The sequence below is a fragment of the Crinia signifera genome, chromosome 5, assembly GCF_055691185.1.
Source record: "Crinia signifera chromosome 5, ASM5569118v1, whole genome shotgun sequence".
In the NCBI taxonomy this organism is placed as follows: Eukaryota; Metazoa; Chordata; class Amphibia; order Anura; family Myobatrachidae; genus Crinia; species Crinia signifera.
In genome coordinates this window covers 83,983,761-84,007,559 of record NC_139221.1, presented here as the reverse complement: position 1 = coordinate 84,007,559, position 23,799 = coordinate 83,983,761, and the positions used below count along the sequence as shown (strand labels likewise).

The following is a 23,799-nucleotide window of genomic DNA, read 5'->3' as shown; positions in this document are numbered from 1 at the left end:
ACTTCATGTGGATAGAGTGTGTCAGCAGTTCCTGCAAGATGAAGGCATCAATGCTATGGACTGGCCTGCCCATTCTCCAGACCTGAATACAATTGAGCACATCTGGAACATCATGTCTCGCTCCATCCACCAACACCACGTTGCACCACAGACTAGGGAAGCCAATCCCGGAGCATTTATTCAATCCCGGATTTCGGGATTGAAAAATGCCCAATCCCGGGATTCCCGGGATTGGCTTCCCTAATTTAAAAAACGCACCCCGGCCGCCCCGCATATTTACTTACATGTGGGCTGGGGTGCGGCCGGGTGTGTGGGTGGGCAGCCGGCCAGCTGGCCGGGTGTCTGTGGAGCCAGGCAGCCGGGTGGGTTGGCGGGCGTCAGGGGAGCCGGCGGGTGGATGGGCGGGGAGCCGGCCGGATGGATGGGCGGGGAGCCGGCCTGGAGGGTGGGTGGATGGGCGGGTAGAGGCTAGCGGGGCGGGCAGCGAGCCGGGGGTGGGCTTCTGGGGAGCCAGCCGGGTTGGTGGGCAGGGGCAAACGCATGCTGCACAGAGCCACACTGGCTCTGTGCAGCTGCTTGGCCTGCGCAGCGTGACCTCTGTACTCGTCACGCTGCGCAGGGATGTACTGCCGGGGAAGGGAGAAGCCGGGCAGTGTCTGAGCACACGCTCAGACGCTGGCCGGCATTAGACTGCACATGCGCAGTCTAATCCCGAGATTGGAAACTCCAATCCCGGGATTGAAATCCCGGCGTTTTAGGGGCCAAATCCCGGGATCCCGATCCCGGGATTGGCCACCCTACCACAGACTGTCCATGAGTTGGCGGATCCTTTAGTCCAGGTCTGGGAGGAGATCCCTCAGGAGACCATCCACCACTTCATCAGGAGCATGACCAGGCATTGTAGGGGGGTCATACAGGCACGTGGAGGCCACACACACTACTGAGCCTCATTTTGACTTGTTTTAAGGACATTACATCAAAGTTGGATCAGCCTGTAGTGTGTTTTTCCACTTTAATTTTGAGTGCGACTCGGAATCCAGACCTCCATGGGTTAATAAATTTGATTTCCATTGATCATTTTTGTGTGATTTTGTTGTCAGCACATTCAACTATGTAAATATCTAGGATGTGTTTAGTGTTCCCTTTATTTGTTTGAGCAGTGTATTTCCATCTTATGACTTAGTGCCAACCTTCCTGATAATGTGATGCGGTCATTTGTCAGACTGCATTTAGGTCTACAGTCATTAGGTCGACCCCACTAGGTCGACTGGCAGGAAGGTCGACCTGACTTAAGGTCGACATGGCCCAAGGTCGACATGACTTAAGGTCGAATTTGCATAAAGGTCGACATGAGGAAGGTCGACTGGTCATAAGGTCGACATGGGTTTTTCACTGTTTTTTGAGCCGACATGTGCCGACAGGCGGCATTTCATGCCCTACCATCCACTAGGGCGTGGTGGGAGAATAAAATAGTGTGCCGAGCGCAGCGAGGCACCGTGCCCGAAGCATAGCGAGCGATGCGAGGGTCCGATTCTCATTGCCAACTGTGTCCATGTCGACATTCGGATCAAAAAACAGTGAAAAACCCATGTCGACCTTATGACCAGTCGACCTTCCTCATGTCGACCTTTATGCAAATTCGACCTCAAGTCATGTCGACCTTAAGTCAGGTCGACCTTCCTGCCAGTCGACCTAGTGGGGTCGACCTAATGACTGTAGACCTAAATGCAGTCTGACGAATGATCCCATTCGTTGATAATAAAGAGAGAAGACTGTTGCTGATCAGCAACAGTCAACCTAGATCCACTATATCCCAGCAACATAGCAGTGTGGGATTTATGAAATAGCTTCCAATATCAAGGAACCAGTGTTGGTGAGAATGCAGCTAAATTAAAAGACACAACCAGTTATAAGGCTAATTATGTAATTACATTAATTAATTTTTTGCTATTAAAAACTTTTTTAATGTTTTATTTGAATCCATTTTTATGTATTGATCAGCCTGGACAAATTGTCTTTCGAGAAGATTAACCACTTGCATACAAGCTTACAGGAATAAATTAGAGACCTGACACTATTAGCTGCCTGATGCTTAAATATTGTCCTTAACAAAGGTGGAACCTACCATGCATTGTGGTTGAAGAAACAGGTCAGGGCAGTAATGATCCGCAAAATCCGCCTGATTTATTTGCAACTTACCAATAGGATTGACAGTTGCTCTGTCCCTGGAGCCTAGAAGTCCATCACATCACCGGCTCTAGATGCAATGGTGGCGATTTACCTTTTGGTAGTTCACAGCATGCTGCTAGAGCCAAATACATCATATGGTGATAGCGGTCAGTGACATGGAGAGGTTGCATAGTAGCATGGGCTGTTATTGTTGAATTCTATTGCTATACAGCAGCCCATTTAATTGCTCATTGTCCATCAGGCACCTCTGTGTGATATCACCTATGTGGAAGCTATTATTTCATACCATTAATCAGCAAAACCACCTTTGGACTGTTGCCTTATTTAATCCAAAGCACCTCCTTGAAGAAGGCAATTAGCTGAAACGCGTTGGAGCCATAACATACCAAGCCAAGCAGAAGGATCGGGCTCAGATCATCCCCGGCCATAACAACCGAGAGCCGGCAACTTCCACCATCTGTGCGAGAGACCGTCAGCGTGGAGAGGGTAAGTAGGAGGCAGAGAGAGACTAGAGAGGCAGGAGGTTGCCCGGGCAGACAAGCGAGGCGGTATTCACGGCGGCGCTGCTGCCCAACACATCGATCCCCGCTGCCAGAAGTCCCTGCAGCGACCGGGTGTCAGCGGGGTGTGACGTATTGAGTGTACCAACACTCGTATGGCACCTCTGTCATCCCAGCCAGCAGCAGAGAGACACCGGCACCCTAATCTGCACCAGTCCCCCCCCCCCCTCCGAAAACCTGCATAAGAAGTTGTAAAAGACAAAGGGGTACCCGAAGATTTGAGTGCATTATTATACAACTGTTTAACGGGATGCCACAAGCAGAGTATAATCAAATAGACAAAAGATGCTGCATATCAGCAGCAAGGATTGGACAATTGAACTGTGAAGCATACAGACTAGGAGATTTTTGCCACAAATCTTGCACAGGGGCCAAGGGCCAGTGCACGGAATGTGACATTATCTATACTGCATGCATCACAAAATCATTGTAAAAACTTTTTAAGTAAAGTACGTTTAGATTAACAGCGTGTCATATCAACTACACCAGATTGAGCGTAGCACTATCCCCAGAATGGGATGCAGTTAAAATCCCGGCGGTCGGAATACTGACGGCCGAAATCCCGACACATTCTCCCTCTGTGGGTGTCCACGACACCCCTGGAGGGAGAATAAATTAGTGTGCCGAGCGTAGCGAGCCCGCAAGGGGGGGGGGGCGATCCACGTCCCCCCCTTGTCGGCATTCCGACTGTCGGGATTCCGGCGTCGGGATTCTGAACGCCGGGATCCCGACCGCCGGGATTCAGTACTGAATCCCACAGAATATATACCTTATTTAATCCAAAGACCGTGACATATTGTTCTGAATTTATTTGCACTATAAAAAGTGTCACCTGATTGGTAACTGGAACTATATAAACGGATTTAGGACTTTAGGTAGGAATTTCTACATCTTAATTTTTTAAAATATACTTTTAAAATAAAGTATATGTGTAATAAATATGTTGAATTGTTATGCTCTACGCAGTCTTTTTTATATTATTGGTACAGTATCACTGCATCATTTTCTTAGCATAATAAAATTATACAATCCCATCCAATGTTTTTATTAATCACGCGTTAGCTTAGTATTTTAATATTATTTATATACTGGAAGCCATGTAATGCATTAATTGATTAATTAGACAAACAGAAAAAACAGTTACCACTATAAAAGTAAGAAAAATGTGACCTGTGGCAGAATCCTGGCAAAGCATTCCAGAAGACCGATTTAATTGATTAATTAATGATCATCATTAATTAAACAATTAAGAATAGAGAAAAAAAAGGGAGAAAAAAGTGCACAATTGAATTATCTTTGCGCTCTCCTTATGTTATATTGAGTATAAAAAGGATATGCACAGTAACAAATCAAGCACTTCAGCAACAGGGACTGTCAATTTTGTGCTGGGCCCCTACCAACCAAGACACCAAGGGGCTTATGGCAGCTAACAGTGTTCTTATTGATCATCCTCCTTGTTACTATTGTGTTTACAAAAAATATTGCCACTCAATATTAATATTTGAGGATGCTTCAGCCACCATCAGCGGTGGACAATTACCAGAGATCGGTTGTCAGCTCTGGTCTCTGCAGCCTACATGCTACAATATCTGTTGCATGGTCAGGTGACCAGGATCAAGAGTGTGGGTCAGTTGGCCAAGGGTACACATTTGTCTAATGCTGGGCAAACCAGTCGATCGGGATCTCCAGAATATTGGAAAAGTGTGTACCCAGCATTCAATTGTTTGTTTTTCAGTCTTCATGTTCTTCTAACGATGTGCACCAATTGATTGGTTTTAAAAGGTCACAATGAGGTTTTCAATGCGAAGTTAGAGAAGATGCCATATACCACATGCAGTGGCAAAAGACTAACCTAGACCATGGCTTTTCTTTGTAAGTGTTGGTCCTGCTAAGGCTCTTTGGTGCAATTAAAACGATAAAAGAGTATTTTATTGCATCAACCAGCCACTGCAGGACCATCATTGGTCCTGCATCATCATTTCATACACCACCTTTAGTAGATGTTGAAGAAAACAACAACACAACAACATTTGTTTAACACTTACCATTTTGGTGTGCAGATGATAGGGTTACAATACAACAAAATGGAATACCTCTAAGCCCTGCTGAAAGTAATCTGTAAAGTTCTTGGAATATGATAAAGTGATCTTTATTGCTTGCTGAGCAATTTATTACAAAGTGTGTGTCTCATACACTTATGCACATACTGTACTGACTGGAAACTGTATTGCATTTGATGCACTGATGCTTGTACTGTAACTCGTTATTTTCTTGTTTTTGATCATCTATTTATTGTCAGGCGCTGCGAAACCCTTGTGGCACCATATAAACAATAATAATAATGTGCTACTGTTACATACTGAGTTGAACAAATTTGTTTCTATCGAACATCTGCCAGTATCAACAATTTACATATATTCCTTTAAGTTCATACTATAGCAGTCAGACATCTTTGTTTGACAGTAGAATTATTTGTTCTTATTAACCCTTTTAGTGGCAACATCTTTGTGAGATGCACAAAATATCCGCTAAAAATGGCAACATCTTTGTGATAGATGTGTAAAATCTGAGTGTGAATGATATATGCTAAATATTGGCTAAAAATGACAGTGTTGCTCACATTTGTTACATGAATTCAAATAATAAACGTGTAAAAAAAAAAGATTAGATTTCCTATATAAGGTAAACATTACATGTCATTACGATGCAATGTTAGAGAAGATGCCATATACTGTACCACATGCAGTGGCAAAGACTAACGTAGACCATGGGCTGCTGTGCTATATAGGAAACTGTAAATAAATAAATGACGATGAATAAAAGTGCTTGCTTGTTAATTTTCACACCACTTTTGACAATCACTTGGCATTCAAAGGGTTAATACCTTTTTTTTATAAAATTAGCATTATTAATGTTAGGTCATATGCAAGTTGTCTGTATTTATCATATCTGTTTTTATTTGTATTTTTACAGTTAAAAACATAAATGGAGGTCTTTCTGACACTACAGGGGTGAAATTTAATATGGTGCGATTTTTAGTCCTGTTTTAAAAATCGCACTAAATCACATGCAGAAAAAAAAAAATCACACAAAAATTTTTTTTTAGACAAAGTCAGAATTCGCATGTCATTTAGTGCAATTTTTAGTAAGGAAAAAGTGTGGTTTTTAGTAAGGAAAATGTGCATAACCAGCCCCGGGCTCATTGAGCAGGACTTGGTTCCAAAAATACAGGAGGCAACAAAAACTTGATAAAGGCCCCCCCCACTCAGCCCTATTTTTGGAACCAGGTCCGGCTCAATGAGCTCAGGGCTGGTTATGCTCAGGAGGTGGGATCCCCACACCATTTTTTTTTTACTTTTAAATATTTAAGACCAAACCATACACATCTCAATGATCTGTGCATGGTTCTGTCAAATTTGCAAGTCAGAACCTGTTCTATTTTTATAGCGATTTTTTTGTAACGTTTACCAAAAATCGCACCCAATTACATTTGCGAGTTGTATACTTTATATTGGGAAAACATCTGGATGCAAATTGAAGTGTGACCAAAAATCAACAGGTCAAATGTGCAAATTTCATGGCAAATTATAATTTTTTTAATACCGCAATTTGCACCCTATTAAATGTGCAATTTTCGGAAATCGTGCGAATCCGTCTGTTTTTTTTACCAAAAATCGTACATCTAAAAAAACCACACCCTATTACATTTTGCCACAGATCTTTATTGTGTTTTTTAAAAGATGGGCTGTACTGTACACTAGTTATAGTAACTATTTATTACATTTACAAATATTCACCTTTATCCTGCAAGATGACCAAAGTACCATTTGTACATCTTTTCAATATTTTTACAAATACTGAAGTAAAATGTTGTTTTTAGTAAACAAAAGTGGCAAAGCTAGCTAAAATACTCATCAAAATTAAGTAAGACCCAGTATTTGGCTACATTTATGTTTCTCGGTTACAAAATATTTAGCTTTTTAACAAGAGTATGATATTCAATTTAATGTAAAAGAATCACAAAATGATTAGATTCAACTTTTTTTTTTATTATACAATAATATCATTTGGAAGCTATAAAAATAATTCTGTAAGAGACAGTTGTCTTTGAAATTGTAGACAACACTCGTATTAACATTTTATAAACTATATTTAAGGAAACTGTAAGTTAACCACTGAAATGCTGTTAAACAATAATATTCACAAAATGTGAGCATTCATATCTGAATAGTATTACATACAATAATAAAACAATTAAAACAAATGTCCACAAAGTAATGTAACAAAAAATAATAGGTAAAATGGATCAGAAATTCATGTGCTCAAAGTAACATTTCAAATGTTTTAACCACCATGGACTTTGTAATAAACTGTATTCAAACTCCCCCCCAGCATAATATGCAATTTCTATTGCAATCTTAAGATAGCTTTAGTAAAATGTATCTAAAGAAAGTCTACTTTTATGTACTATTTACCAGGCATTATAAATCCCATGCCTGACTTAGGCCTAACTTGTCTGCATGGCACCAGCATTTTTTAAATAACTGTAGCAAGCATGTTTGTAGAGGTCCACTTCTTTCCCTAGGATGGGCCGGTGTCTTCAGCTTAATGAATATCAGAAAAGTATATCTTCTTTTCACAGGCTAATTCTTATCATTATGAAGTTCTCTCTTTTTCTTGTCAAAACTGAAATCTCAATATAATATAGTTTCTCAACTGTGGAAGTAAAATTAAAGAAAGTAAACTAACAGTAATTTAAGTATTTTGTATGCTATATTTGAAAAACAATGAAAACACAATTATCTTTCCTAATTATGTATGGTGAGACCAAACATTTTGAAGAATGATGTGTACTACCAGGTCCTTAAGTTGAATATACTTATTGTTAAGTGTCAGCAGAAGCTATGATCAGTTGTTATCTATGTAGGGGATAATAATAATAAATAATAATAATTATTATCATCAACAACAGCTTCTTATATAGCGCACACATATTCCGCAGTGCTTTACAGAGAATATTGGAACATTCACATCAGTCGAGATAATGTTCCTGCAACATTATAGCGAGTAGGTTGCAGCAGTGTATGGAAGACAGTGTGGATGTACAATTTACTGGCTTGATACATGTCTGTAAGGCAGGGGTGGGGAACCTTTTTTGTGACATGGGCCATTTTAAATGGATGAAATTCTTCCGGGGGCCAGTACCTTGATTCCCCTGTCCCATGCTCTGGCCACCGCAGAATAACCCCATCCTATGCTCTGGCAGCCGCAGATTAACTGCTGCTGGACTCCTGACGTGCTCCCATCCGCGAGACTCCCTTACAGGTCTCCTGTGTAGACCACCAGGTGGGAGGGTGGGCCACACAAAGTGCCTACAGGGGCCGTTTACAGTATAGTGTGGTTGCCATAATGCTTATTTAATGTAAGGAATGTAGTTCCCGATTTGTGCAAGGCCTGAAAATCATGTGGGTTATGTAAAATATGTTTACTAACAACTCTGCTCTGGGCAAGGTAGATTTTGCCTCCTAGCATTTTGCCCTCTCTCATAAAATCTGGAGGAATTTGGCCAACCTGCACTTAACACATAAAAAAAACAAAAAAACCCCCCAGAAACAGATGGATACACCAAATATTTGCAGGTGTTTATCTAATATACTGCAATTTTATTCATGTCACAGCCAGATGTCCACAGTAGCCACTCTCCAGAAATACATTTCTGGATTGTAAAAGGTTAGCAGGAAGAACTTATAATTTACTTAGTCTGTATTAGTGATTAGTTCTAGGAGCTTGGTGACAAAAAAAGGTTTGTTTTCTTAGACTATCTTTCTTAGACTAAGTATTCCAGTATGTAACACCCAGCGGACTTAATAATAAATCACAACACTCTGTAGTTTGAGCAAGCTTTCTGTTTTAATACCCTTTTCCAGGCTGTATCCAAAAACATATGTTTTTGGATACAGCCTAAAGTAGGGTGCGACCTTCTGGAATTCCTGTATCAATAAATATGGTTTGGACACTGCGGCAAGCGCTTCACTGTTTTCACTATGGAGGGTGCTGGAAATGTACAGGTTATAGTGTGTGTTTATTATTTATTTTACTAAATATGGGGAAAAAGTTTTAACATATTAAAGGTCCATACACACTGGGCGATTATGACCAGCATGTATGGACAGCTATGATCGCTATCATCACTGGGGGGAAAGTGGCTCAGTGCATACACACTGAGCCACTTTCCCCCTGGCCGATGCCATTAACGGGGGTGGACGGCTTTGCATAGCGCAGTGCTATGCAAAGCCATCCTCAAAGCCACTCATCTGCTGGTAATACCAGCAGATGAGCGGCTTTCTCGGCGATGATGCAAGAGCGTGCAGAAGCACATACCGCTCATCGCCGGGGCATACACACTGGGTGGCTTTGAGCTGAAAGACTCTCAAACATGCTGTTTTGAGCTGCTTTCAGCTCAAAGTTGCCTAGTGTGTATGAGCCTTATGGGCGAACCTTGCAAATAAGTTAAATCCACTGCCTATATTAGAACATCTTATAATAAAATTGTATGGGCACTTCGTTAAGAGGATTCATTATACTGAATGTATTATTATTGTGGTCTTTTATCTCTATATCTGAGAATTGCACCTGTACATGTTTATTTACAATGTTTGTGGATACTAGGTTTTCATGCTTCACGGTCTTGGGTTGTTGTTTCAATATTCCAATATCTTAATTATTAAGCACAGAGCGTCAACAAGAAGGTCACAGAATGGATTCTTTTTCAAGTAATAAAACAAAAAGTACCTTTATTTTCAACTATATGCCTTGCTATCTCTTTTTTGCACGTTTAGGAGGAATGGGACAGTCTGCCATTCTAAGACCATTTGACCTCTCTTCCACTCCATTACCTCGACTTTGTGGAGTCATACCTGGAAAACACACTCCATTATTTAAAATAGAAATACAAGGATTACATGTTTGAAAGAATTCACTAAGAAAACAATACACCTTTTACCAACATTTTGACTCTGAAAAAAAGAAATAAAAAAAAAAACTACAAGTGCCCAAACTCTATGTTAAAAAGCACCACTATGTTTGGGAATTATGAAAACAAAAGACAAAAAAGAGAGAGAAAACAATCTATTTTGTTGGGTCAGTATTCACAGATGGAAAACCTCAAACATGACATGTTGGGAGAACTGAAAATTTGAAAAACACAGATTTGGACAAATTGTATAAGCAATAATTTTCTACTCAGCTAGAATTTATAATTGGGGTCACAGCAACAGAGAATATTTAATTGTCCTTTATGGCATATACTATTGTTCTGCAAGTTAAAATAGCTTATCCGTATACAAATCAATTTGCTTGCTTCTACAAGGCATATTCTACCCTCTACTGCCCTACAGCATGGGGTCACGACTCCATATTGCTGGTCATCAGGTTGATAACTTTTTCTAATCTCAATCAGTGATTGAAAGAGCCAGAAAAATCTGTTGAATTGTCTGTTATTTTAGATAATTTTGTGCCTTCACAATGCTGCCATGTATGAGCTGTCTGCTGACTACACATGTGATGTGATGACCTTCTGCAGTAACTTGCTGGGGTCCTGTAATTATTATTTTCCACCTGATAGGGTCCCAGAACAAAATATTTTGAGGACCCCCACCCTATCCCTTCACAGTCAACTGTGTCTAAATTCAAGTGGGCTAGAAGACCTCTGACATAAAACCATGTGATGTCAACAGGGGTGGTAGAACAAGACCAGGGCATGTGACTCAACATGTACCCTCATGGGATTGCTTTTAAAAATGCACACAAAACCTGTTCATTTTTATAGAAATCTTTGACACGTAAAGCGTTCCTATGCAGAAATTTGGTAACAACAAAGCTAATTAATGTGGAAAGGAAAAAAGTACTACTAAACATGTTTAGCCACATGGATACTTTTCCTTGTTTTATATCTTTCGTGACAAATTAAAAACCAGGTACTTTATGTGAAAGAAAAAGTACAGCACATACCCAGTTTTTTCTCAATAACTTTTAGAGACCGCTCTTGCTCATCCAGCTCTTGTTTTTTCTGTATCATATCTGGGGATTTCAAGGTCTCCATATGCTTGTTCAGGTCTTCAGCTACGGACTTAGATCTGGTAACTGCTGCACAATACTGCTGTAAGAGGTCTGTAGGCAAATGATTATGTTGTCAATATATACAGAAACACTAGCGGCTGTTATTTTAGCATGCAAAGGTTGCATACAGATGTGTCCTCCTAAATTCCAGATGCAGTCAAATTAAACAGCGCTTCTAGGTCACACCATGCTGTAGCCCAGGGGTAGGGAATTTTTTTTTGTGCCAAGGGCCGTGTGTATGGGGAAAAAATCCTTCGGGGGCCATATGTAAAAAATTCACGTACACATTGTCCTGTTGCAGCCGCCCCACACTCCGGCGGCTGCCGCTGAATAGGACTGACAGTCTCCGGCTGCTGCTGTTTAAGAGGAATCTCGCGAGAAATACCGAACTCTTGCGAGAATTCCCCTGTACTTGACTCCCGGCAAAGCCGCCGGGCGGGTGGGTGAGCCACTCAGACAGGCTACAGGGGCCGCATGTGGTCCACAGGCCTGAGGTTCCCCACCCCTGCTGTAGCCAGTCCAGGATGCACAAACAGCTTGCCCTTATACAGTGTGCAACTGTGGCTGTATCTGTATACAAAATGCTATGTTACAGTGCTTTACTGGAAAACAGCCACTGACACTATAATGTAGTATTTACTTATCCACAGTGTTCATTTCTCTGTAGGTCTAAACACCAGATTGAGAGGTAAATGTATGAAACAGTGATAAGGAAGGAGAAGTGATAAAGTGCCTGGTACTTTACCACCAGCCAATCAGCTCCTGAATGTTAAGTTACAGGCTGGGCTTAAAAAGGGACAGTGAGATCTGATTGGCCGGTGATAAAGTACGAGTCACTTTATCTCTTCTCCTCCCTTATCACTATTTCATACATCTACCCATGGAAAGATGCATTGGCACTCCACAATAGTGTATAAATGTTCTACATGCCAAACTGCTACACCTATATGACCACAGTATCATATGGATGGAGTCGCCTCCAACTAGGGTGGCCAATCCCGGGATCGGCGGGATCCCGGGATTTGGCCCCCAAAACGCCGGGATTTCAATCCCGGGATTAGACTGTGCATGCGCAGTCTAATGCCGGGCAGCGTCTGAGCGGGTGCTCAACAGTTGCCCGGCTTCTCCCACCCCGGGCAGCGCGGCTCTGCGCAGCATGCCGACGTCAGAGGTCACGCTGCGCAGGCCGCATAGTATTTCTCCATGCTGTCTGTGAGCTGTGACTGACCCCGGGCACCAACACCCGCCCAGCCACAGACCAGACTGCCGGCGCCCACCCGCGGACCAGCCCACTCCCCATCATCAACACAGCTTGTCCTCCCACCCGGCTCCATCTCCCCTGCCCGTCCCCCTTACCCGGCTCCACCACGCAGTAAGTACATATGCTGGCCGGCCGAGGCACGTTTTTTATATTAGGGAAGCCAATCCGGGGATCCCGGGATTGGGCATTTTCAATCCCGAATTCCGGGATTGAAAAAATGCCCCGGGATTGGCTTCCCTACCTCCATCGCTACATTCATCATGAAAAATCAGTGAACAATGTCAACTGGGTGAGAACAAGCTTCTACGCAAAGATGGGTAGCTGTACATTAAAAACGACTAAAATGGTAACCACAGCCAGGGAAGAAGCCCATTTTGCAGATGGGGGATTTAAATTAAGTAATTTTAATTTATGTTTCATCATCTTTCAGTCAGCGATCCTTTCACTTGAATCTTCTGTTTGCAATTATAAAATACAATGCAGATGTCGAAAGTGTGATATCAGTTACTGAATGCTCGAAGAAGGAATTCTCTTTTTTTTTTTTTTTTTTTTTTACTTCTAAACTTTAGGATTGGATCTGAAAGTTAACTTACAAATTAAAATATCTACCATTCACATTTCTATAGGGAAGTTTAGGTTTTCTGCAAACACAAAAAGGAGCTCACAGGAAATTGCAAGAGTTTTGAAAAAATGTGTGGCTTAGACAATAATAAATGCATTTATATATATCGCTCTTGTTCTCAAACTGCAATGTCACCCATTATTCTGTACGTTAAAAAAAAAGAGAGATTCAAACATACCTATTTCAGCAGAAAGGGTATCATATTCTCTGGGTAGAGGTGCTCCAAACACCACTCCTCTAAGTTTGTCGATAGAGGGAGCTTTATTCTGCAACCCACCAAACTTTCCATTGCTGCGGATTCTGTCTCCATCTCTGGTCAGTAATGTTGGGCAGTATGCAAATTTAACGAGCTGCATGTAGAAAATTATGGGAAGGAAACAGTAACCAAAAAAAGCACATATATATTAATATATATATATATATATATATACACACACACATACATTGTGTGTATCCCTTATCCAAATATCCATTATCCAAATTATTCTGAAAACCATAGAGTGTTGGAATATTCCAAAATACGGAATAATCCTTTATCCAAAATTCTTCTGGTCCCGAACATTTTGGATAAGAGATACTCAACCTGTATGTATATATATATATATATATATATATATATATATATATATATATATATTTTACATATACACATACACTACCGGCCATTAATTCCAATACACAACCATATTTGTGATTTTTTTTTAATCAATGAGGGATGCAAGTAAAAATCTATTTTGTGATAAATTCACATTTATTGAAATGGAGGGTACTTATACTAAGCTATTTTCTTAGTTTTCCGCATCCCCTTGCGGGGATCGCTACGCTCACTGCGCGCTGGGCTCGCCACACTATATAATATCAACTCCGTACACACATGGATAGTGGGGGTATGAGCGTACTAACTATAGTGGGCGCCCAACTAACATATAAGTACCAAATGGAGTAATCACATTTGAATTCACTGACAGGGATTTCAAACAAGTGGAAAGATGATTAACTTAAGTTTTGCTTTCATTAAAGTACCAGCCCTTAACAGCGCACACTCGGGGAACTCTAGCTACCAATCTTTTTCAAAGTTTCAGCTCTGATTGCCCTCCACTTCTTTTGCAGTAGCTCTTACAGATTTTTTACTCCTAATTCGCTCTTTGTGAAAGTATCGGTCAAGGTGATTCCACAAGAGTTTAGTTTGGTTACAACCTGGACTCTGGAGTGGCCAAAACCATGTTTGTCATCACATTTTGGCATTCTTTGTACTCTACATCTTTTTGTGAGGTATGTTTGTGGTCATTATCTTGCTGTAGGGTGAACCCACTGCAGATAAAGCACGTGCCAGAGGGAATAGTGTGATGCTGTAAGATGCTGTGATAGTGCTTGCAGACCATGATTCCTTACATTTTCACAAAATCACCCACAGATCCATTTCCATAACAGCCCCATACCATGATAAAACCTCCTCCGTGCTTCACCATAAGCTCAATGCATGATGGGGGCATGCGCTTGCCTTTACGTGATGGATAAACGTGCGCCTCTGACACACACTTTTATGTTTCCTATTAATTAAAGCTATCACTTATTTCAGGAACAAGGTTGGGCTGTGTTATTATTAAAGACAAGAAAATGGTATGAACAGTATTTACAGATAGTTTCACTTTGGTGGCATAATTAAGCAGTCATATATTATAGTTATTTTGTAATATTGTGAAATCATTCCTTGTAACCTGCTGTAACAAATCCGTACCTCCTTTCTGTATGCATTAGCTGCATCTAGGTTATCCAGAAGAATTGTATCTCCTAAAAGCATCCCAAAAACTGAGAAAACAAAATTACAGTTGATTAGAACCTGAGTAATTCCAACCATACATTATTTCACACAATTGCTATATTTCAAAATAAAAAGGTGGTAAGCAGTGCAGGTCAGCAATAAATCATATTATACCTGTTTGACAGTGTTCTTTGTTCTCTGGGAATTCCAGGAGATCTCTGGCAAATATTGGATTACCCGTCGTGTCAAAGCAGCTTTTCCCATTACGTATATGTGGTAGAGGCCTTAAATAGAGTCCAGATAGATTTTCAGCTATCACACATGGAAACACTGATCATCACAAAACACATTTATGTAATGACACCCGAAAAATTAAACCAGATCAAGTAATAATCATGGTTAAACTCCTCTGTTTGAAGCCTGTGATAACTGCTAGATGTATAACTTGTGAAGACATGTTGCTCTATTGATATTTGAAGAACTCTGATATCATGGCATCTAATGCATGGAATACGGTTTCATAAAAAAACTACAGCTCTAGGTATATATAGTAGGTCACTAGAGTTTCTTAAGCTGACGTCTTTACATGTCATTCTATCTATCCATTCTCCTTGTCTAGTTGAATTTGAACAAAGGATATTTACATTGTAAAAATATAAAAACAAAATGACTCAGACTTCTATCCCCAAACATGATAAAAACTCCTGGTGATCCTATTGGCTGTTGGCAGAAAAGCAGTTCTGCAGCAGTGGATACACACCCTGGCTCCCTCCCTGGAGATGGCAATGTCTAGGTTACTCTTCCTATTTGCTAGGGATTGGCTGGAGACATTCCTCCATAAGGAATCTATGACTGCAGTCCGATTCCAATGTTGGGATAAATATATCCAGATCTTACCACCAGGGTCCAAAATGGCAATTCAAAGGTGCTTCCAATCTACCTCATGGTAATCTACAGCTTCTCCAAAATAGGACCCCTGTCACTATCTAGATGTCACATCTCATGTGCTTCTTTTACACATACTCTCCTCCTCTTTTTTTTTCTTTCTCCTATTCAACTCTCCTTTCTTCTCTCCTATGTGCTTTTTGCTGGATGGCTTCATCAGTCCATGGATGGGTGATGGCTTGGAACTAGGAACTGGCTGTTATTTAGATAACTAGTTATAAATGTTTATTGTCTAATGTTTAATGTGTTTTATTGATTGTTTTAGGCAACTCCAAACTTTTCTCTTTTTAATCCCCTTATTTCACTCTATTGGTCAACACCCTATACATTTTTTAGATATGACATTGCTGTTCATAAATCAATACTCAGACCATTACTGATCTATTACTGGAGCAGCCACGATATGCCTATTTATTCTTTACCTATAGGTTAGTTTTTCTTTTTTGGAAAATTTAGAAAAATGTGGACTGAGCTTCACTGATTATTACCAAATTTCTCTTTGTACTGTTGACAACAACTGAGTTATGTGAGGTTCAATAAAATATATTTAGGGAAAAAAAATGACTGTCCAGAAAACTTTGCTGGGAAATCCCTTATACTATACAAAATAAAGTAGTGAAATGGTAGAGCGGTAAAAGTAAAAAACTTTGGGGATTCAAAATCACACAGATTTTAGGGGATCAAAGCAATTTCAAGCCACTAGTATAGTGACTAGAACTTGACTTACGTCAAACAGTAAGCCAACTGATATAATTTTTGTGGGCTAGTGTCGCGCTCTGGGCAGTATTCAATGAGAAAAATTCTCCGTGTTTTATGGAGAATTTTTGCTTTTTTCGCCTTGGACGGAGCATTTTGCTCTCCAAAAGTGAACCACCCTATTCAATGTGAAATATTCGCCGTCTTTCTAAGTGATTTTCGCCGTCTCTCTCCGTGTAGAAATTCTCCATCTTTTGATGGAGAGCTGGAATGTGAACTTTTAATCTAAAAGGGTTTTTTTTTTAATTTTGGTGTAAAAAAAATCTGGTTTTTTTTTCTGTGAAGGGGCATGTTATTTTTATTCATGTGCTTATAGCACATGAATATATATTTAATTTAAAAAATATATATTTTTTTTAATTATTATTTTTTTTACACAGTGCACCCAGCAGGGGGCCGGAGCGCTCGAGCCGCTCATTAGATATTCATATATTCACTGCACCCGATCGTTAATATGCACGAACCCCGCTGGCTATAGGGGGGGGGGGGGGCAGCAGCCTGTGCTGCCTGGGTCCCGGGGGGGCCCCCTACCCTCCACATATGTTCTGGGGCATCCAGGGAGACTTTAATCTCCCTGGATGCCACCGTCCCACGGCTCCCTGTCAGCTCCCTGCCGCGGACGCTCGTCCGCTGCAGGGGTTAAGACTCGCCGCGAGTGGCGGCGAGTCTTAAATACATTGAATAGTGGGAGCAGGAGGCTCCGGAACACGGAGAGTGCATGGCGAGAAAAAAAATCTCTCGCCATGCACAGAGAATTTTCTTCATTGAATACTGCCCTCTGTCTTAATTATTAATCAATATGCAGTGAATATACATATATATGGGTGCATATGGCTTTATACAGTAGAAATTGGAAATAGACTCAGTATGTTTGCAATTGTAATTTACTTCAAACAAGGATTAAATTAAAATGTACACAATTGGCCACAAAAAGTGTCAATTGGTCATAAGCATAAGTTGGATAGTCTGTATGCCAATTGATGTTTAAAGAAGAGGCATCACTTATGCCTTACAGCTGTTTTTCATGGAAGTTAGAGTTCTACATTATCTACAACCACTTGGACTGGACAAATGCAGACATACATAGTCCTCATATGTTAGTTGATGTTGATGCAAGGAAAGGTAATTGAAAACAGCTCAAAACTGAACAAGAAATTTTGGAAAGCGCATTAGCAACTTTTAGGATCTGGGATCTAGTATTAGTTCACATAATTATCAGAGATCTACCATTGTCAATGGGCCTGATTCAGAGGTAGCCCATATACTGATATTTGCTCAGTTGAGCAATTTTGTTTTGCTCTGCCGCATGCACGAAAGTGCCGGAAAACCCTTTCTGCGCATGCGTAAACCTAACTGTACTTTGGCGGTCTCAGTTGCACATGGCATTGCTGCCAGTAGAGATGAAGCCTACATCTCTTTGCAGATATGAATACAGAAGTATCAGTATCAATTAAAAGCGTGGCAAGCGCAATGAGCCCCGCGAGGGGACACAGATTACATGTTAAGTAATCCGTGTGTACTCCACGCTTCGGGCTCAGTGGCTCGCTTACAACTTGCTTAGATATTTCTGGAAATATTATCACCGCAATGCTTTGAAGGTTTGTCATGGTGGAGATGACCAATTGTCATCCTTAAACTTGTTAAATTACATTAATATGTGATAGTATTTGATACTTTATGATTTTATTTAAGTATTTCTTCATGGATAGACCCATAGGAACCATGTCATTGTTTTGTGACAAACACCCGCCTTTGAGTAGCATGAGCATTCATACTCTTCATGCATGATTATTGTTTCATATTGGAATATAAAATACAGGAATTGTTGGACTATACCTTCCCCAGTTTGAAAGATTCTTCTGAAAAATAGAATCCAATGGTAAGACTTGTTGGTGGCCCAGTGTCTTATCATAAATGCGACGAGCAGCTTCTGTGGTCAAAGTTACCACGCAGTCCATATCACTAGCCAAGTGCCAGGAGATGACAACTGCTGCGTCATCATTTTCAATATATGCTAAGTGAGCAATCTAAAATAAATAACCATAAAGAAATTGATTAACCCACAGTATTTTCGCACATAACCAATCATTCATTTCACACCAACAAAATTTACATATGAAAATCACTTTAAGCACAAGACTCCACTCATATACAACACCACACTACTAGACAAGAGTTTCAGAACACCCCAATATATGTGTAGAGTTTAATGTAGTTTAAAGTATACTGAAGAACAAATAATTGGAGATAAAAAAGCAAACATAGAACCATTTTGTTTTACAAACTATAATAAAAGATGGTACTTATGTAGTATCTGGGCGTCCGATTTTAAAATCGGGTCGGAAAAATCGCATCCGATCTGATGCGATTTTCCATAAGATTCAATGTTAACATGGTCCTGTTCATTTCCCCACTATCCAAGTGGGCATAGAGTTGATTTTATAAAGCATGGCGAGTGCAGCGAGCCACCGAGCCCGAAGCGTGGCGAGCCCCGCGAGGGGCCGCGGATTACGTAAAATGTTTTCTGTGTCCCCTCGCTGCGCTCGCCAAGCTTCGGGCTCGGTGGCTCGCTGCGCTCGCCACGCTTTATAAAGTCAACTCTATGCCCACTTGGATAGTGGGGAAATGAACAGGACCTTGTTAACATTGAATCCTATGCAAAATCGCATCGAATCGCATGCGATATCGGATGCAATTCGATGCGATTTTGGCGACAATCGCATCGAATTGCATCTGATTGTATGCCTTAAGGCAGGGGTGGGGAACCTCTGTCCCCCGCACCCTGTTTGTCCGGCCCGCCGCCCACCCGCCTATATTGCATTAAGCAATGCCACTGGAGCCAAGGGGAAGGGAGACGAGGGGAGCGCATTGCGCATCTCTCCTTCCCCTCTTCCTGCGTTACTGTGACTGGGCTCTCAGCCAATCATAGCTCGCGGGCCGGCAGCCAATCAGGAGCCAGCCCACAAGGTATGATTGGCTGGTGGCCTGGACACAGTGACCCCGGGGAAGGAGAGACGCGCGATGCGCTCCCTGTCCAGACCAGTCACGTTGCTCCCCACAGGGCGGCGGCGGCTCCTCTAACGAGCGCCAAGAAGCAAGCAAGCAAGCCGCACGACCAGTACACCACCGGGGCTCCGGGTCTCAACAAGCAGGCCCCAGAGTAACATCAAGCCTCCACATAGGTAGGACTGTAAACACTGATGAGGGCAGGGAGGAGGGAGGGGAAGGTGTTTCAGCACACAGTCCCACTCCCCTCAGGGAGAGCAGCACATATAATGCAGGCTTGGTTGCCATGCAGACAACCCGTGCCAATGGCCAGCACTGCCCCGGGGAGTGGCTGTGGGTAGCTGACAGCAGGGTCCGGACATCAGAGGCTGGGCCTGGGAGGTTGTAGCACTATTTAACAGGTGGTGGGGCAAGAAGAGATGCTGAATTTGAAAAGACTGACCAGACTGATTAGCTGATAGAATTCAGCCAATCAGCATCCAGACAATCTTTTCAAATTCAGCAGTGCATGCTTAGCACTGTGGGGGCATATGTGCGGCATTATGGGGCATATCTGGCAATGGAGGCATAACTGCCACTGTGGGGCATATATGTGGGGCACTGGGGCATACCTAGCTCTGTGGGGGCTTATCTGGCACTGGAGGCATAACTTTTTGTTGTGTAGCCACTCCCCCTTGTGTCATATGACAACGCCCCTGATCATGCCCATTTTTCGCTGCGCGTCGCACAGTTCCACTAGGACGTTTTTTGCTACTTGCACCACTGTTAATGATTAAGCAGTAATATGGGCGGGTGGGCAGCTGATTAAGCAATAATATAGGCGGGCGGCTGATGCATTAATTAGCCAGTCCTGGTGTCTCTGCCCACATGTATATGCTGCTTCCCATGTGTATAATGCCGACATGTATATGCTGATTCCTGTGTGTATAATGCCGACATGTATATGCCGCTGCCCGTGTGTAATTTTTGAGTTGATAATTCTTATATGGCCCCCCGAAGGTTTTTAAAATTTTCCAAATGGGCCTTGGTAGAAAAAGGGTTCCCCACCCCTGCCTTAAGGTAAGGCATACAATCAGAAAATCGGCAGCCCACATTTTGTTATGCTGCAGCATTATTCCAAAATGGAATTAATAATTTTTTTCCTCAATACCCCATAACGACACCGTGAAAATAGTTTTGGGGAGATTTTTGCAAAATTATTAGAAATTAAAAACTAAAAAAATCTCATGTACATAAGAATTCACAGCCTTTGCTCAATACTTTGTTATTGCACCTTTGGCAGCAATTACAGGCTCAAGTCTTTTACAAAATGATGCCACAAGCTTGGCACACCTATCTTTGTTCATTTTAACCCATTCATCTTTGCAGCACCTCTCAAGCTCCATCAGGTTGGATGGTAATCGCTGGTGCACAGCCATTTTCAGATCTCTCCAGAGAGATTCAATCTGATTCGAGTCTAGGCTCTGGCTGGGCCACTCAAGGACATTCAGTGCATTGTCATGCTGAAAGATCAAACAGTCTGAGGTTCTGAAGAGCCCTCTAGAGCAGGTTTTTATCCAGGATGTCTCTGTACATTGTTGCATTCATCTTTTCCTCTATCCTGACTAGTCTCCCAGTTCCTGCCATTGAAAAATATCCCCACAGCATGATGCGGCCACCACTATGATGCACTGTTGGGATGATATTGGCCTGGTGATGATGCAAATTTCGTCCAAACATGACACCTGGCATTCACCCCAAAGAGTTCAGAGTCAAACTCCAGACAGGCTACCATGTGCTTTTTACTAAGGAGTTGCTCCTGTCTGGCCACTCTATCATAAAGGTCTGATTGGTGGATTGCTGTAGAGATGGTTGTCCTTCTGGAAAGTTCTCCTCTCTCCACAGAAGAATGCTGTAGTTCTGATAGAGTGACCATCGCATACTTGGTCACCTCCCTGACTAGGGCCCTTCTCCCCCGATCGCTCAGTTTAGATGGCCAGTCAGCTCTAGGAAGAGTCTTGGATGTTCCAAACTTCTTCCATTTCTGGATGATGCAGGCCACTGAGCTCATTTTAAGAACCATTCCTAGTTTAGTGCCTCGAAACAATGCTATCTCGGAGGTCTACAGACAATTCCTTTGACTTCATGCTTGGTCATGTGTGGAACCTTATATAGAAAGGTGTGTGCCTTTCCAAATCATGTCCAATAAACTGAATTTACAACAGGTGGAAACAGGATGCACCAGAGCTCAATTTTGAGCTTCATGGCAAAGGCTGTGAATACTAATGTAAATGTGATTTCTAAGGTTATTTTTAATAAATTTGCAAAAATCTCCCAAAAACTTTTTTTTCATGTGGTCATTTATGGGCTATTATATGTAGAATTTTAAAGGGGAAAAAAAACATATTTATTTCATTTTGGAATAAGGCTGTAACATAACAAAATGTGGAAAGAGTGAAGCACTGTATATCAGGATAGCTAAAGAGGTGGTTATGATTTTAAAGTGGCTAGTTTTGGAAGTTAAAGCTTTTTGAGCTGAACGACCTATTAATAACACTGCTTTATTGTTATATGTGATTTTATATCATTGTTTCATTATTTGTTTTGTTGACAAATTCATTTTCAAAAAGTGGAGCTAGTTTTTCAAGGCCATAATCTGCCAATATGCCTTTTTAATTTACCAACAAGCAGCCCTCTTTTCTTCTAATTTGAGCAGTCAGCATTTTTGTGTTGTTCTAATAGCTTATAAGGAAACAGCTTTAAATGTACTTATAAGCTAGATAATACTGTTCCATGGAATACAAGTTTTTGTTTGGTTCTTTTTTGGTAAAGGCATATTTATATACAAATCTATATTTACAGGCATTCTTGCAGAAGCCAGCCCATTCACCTATTTTACCTAGTTGTGTATGAGCCCTGAGGAAGGCTATATTGTACAATATAAGTAAAAGTATACACATTTAAGCAGTATCCTTATTAAAGTAACAAGCGTTATAGGAGTTATTTCACCAGGCAAAATCAATCTGGTAGTAATAGTCTGACCATTAGAAATAAACATGCCTGATTCTCTGTTTTATGAGACCGAATTATAATGTTTGGTCCCTTTCTGGGATTAGATTTATTTTGTGCTGGAATTATACGTTACTTCAAAACATGGGAAACAACCTCAAGGATAGCTGCAGCTTGCACAGCAATCCGATAAATAAACCTATGCTTTGCAGTGCTATAGTCATGAATTGATTTACAGCCATGGCCTTATCTTTGTGGAGTTTAAGATATCCATGTGTTTGCATGGTCTCATCTGTATGCTAGGATTCCTTACAAAATGTAAAGACAGATTGGTAAGTAAAATGGCTTCTGAAACATATAACCGTAATCTCGGTCTATCTTTGTAGTAGGGAGCATAGATTGCAAGCTGAACAGAGACAGGGAACAAATATGTAAATACAATGCAGTTAGTAGTAAGAGAACCCCCCCCCCCCCCAAAAAAAAAAAAAAACACGAGTAACTTTCTATTGCAATAGATCAAGTTGCAGTACAAGAGGTGGTCCATGCAGGGAACCAGTGTTCAACCCTGCTTGCTACTCTAATGAAATGCTGGGTTCGAGCAACCTTGGTTATGTCGACCGTTCAGAATGAGCTGCAAACCAGGTTCTTCCGTTTTTATGTGCAATAACCTGGTTTTACTGCTGGCAGTGTTAAGGGTATTAATATATCCTAAAAATGCTAAGCAAAATTGTTATATAATATTATCTACCCTATAAAATTATCTACCTTAAACAATCAAAACAGATGTGGACAACACAGGGGGCAATACTAGCCTCTGTGACACTCAGAGTGGCATGATGCACAACCCACATATTTGGATTCAGGGGTTCCAGAGAAGTGGTCTCTATTAAATAAATGGCCAATATGATTATAACCTTTGTCAAATTACAAATTTCAGGCACAAACTTACCTTTCCTAAAACATCACCATTTCCCTTTGGATAAGGGGTAAGAGAACAGTTCCTTCTGGGCTGCTTCAACAGAATATCTGCTTGTGCACTCTTCTGTTTCAAAATGTTATTAATGTGCTGTATCTATAAAACAAAAAATGTTGGTATGCTCTAATTGTATATAAACAAACAATTGATACATAAACAGGCTTAAAGACAGAGTTAAAGTAGTACAAAGTCTCAGTACTTGGTTTTTTGTTGGCACTGTAAGCTTCATTTTACTTAATTCCTTTTTCAATAGTGCTTCTTTAGCCTTGGCTTCTTCCGATTGGCCTATTAAATGAAAATGCAGATCATTTTAAATCAATTGGATAAAAAAAAAAAGAAAAAGTAACAAAAAACAGACACAGGCAGGATAAAATATTATAGCTCTGTGATCTACTTACTGTAAGAGGTAATTCATTTCAATATCCCTGAATGTCTGCTATTAAAGAAACCTGTCTTGTGCATTATCTGCAATGCTGCCAATGAGGACTTTCCCTTTCTCCTTGGTACATTTTCTGAGCCTTAAGGTGCGTACACAGGGAATGATGCTGGAAGCGTTCCGCCATTGTTCATGAGTGTATCAAATCGTTCATTGTGTGTACACACGGAATGATTTGA

At 41.0% G+C, this 23,799-nt stretch overlaps 1 protein-coding gene across 1 annotated transcript in view; it reads right to left on the bottom strand.

Annotated features, from left to right (window-relative positions):
• Nucleotides 1-6,492: 6,492 nt before the first annotated feature.
• Nucleotides 6,493-23,799, bottom strand: part of SMCHD1 (structural maintenance of chromosomes flexible hinge domain containing 1) — a 178,814-nt gene continuing 161,507 nt past the window's right edge. The window contains exons 40-48 of the mRNA XM_083187559.1: nucleotides 23,384-23,469; nucleotides 23,158-23,280; nucleotides 18,051-18,241; nucleotides 14,688-14,797; nucleotides 14,490-14,560; nucleotides 12,930-13,101; nucleotides 10,761-10,919; nucleotides 9,543-9,667; nucleotides 6,493-7,466 (exon numbers count right to left, since the gene is read on the bottom strand). Coding sequence (XP_083043685.1) covers nucleotides 9,567-9,667; nucleotides 10,761-10,919; nucleotides 12,930-13,101; nucleotides 14,490-14,560; nucleotides 14,688-14,797; nucleotides 18,051-18,241; nucleotides 23,158-23,280; nucleotides 23,384-23,469 — 1,013 coding nt within the window. The 3' untranslated portion in view covers nucleotides 6,493-7,466; nucleotides 9,543-9,566. The remainder of the gene's footprint in view (nucleotides 7,467-9,542; nucleotides 9,668-10,760; nucleotides 10,920-12,929; nucleotides 13,102-14,489; nucleotides 14,561-14,687; nucleotides 14,798-18,050; nucleotides 18,242-23,157; nucleotides 23,281-23,383; nucleotides 23,470-23,799) is intronic.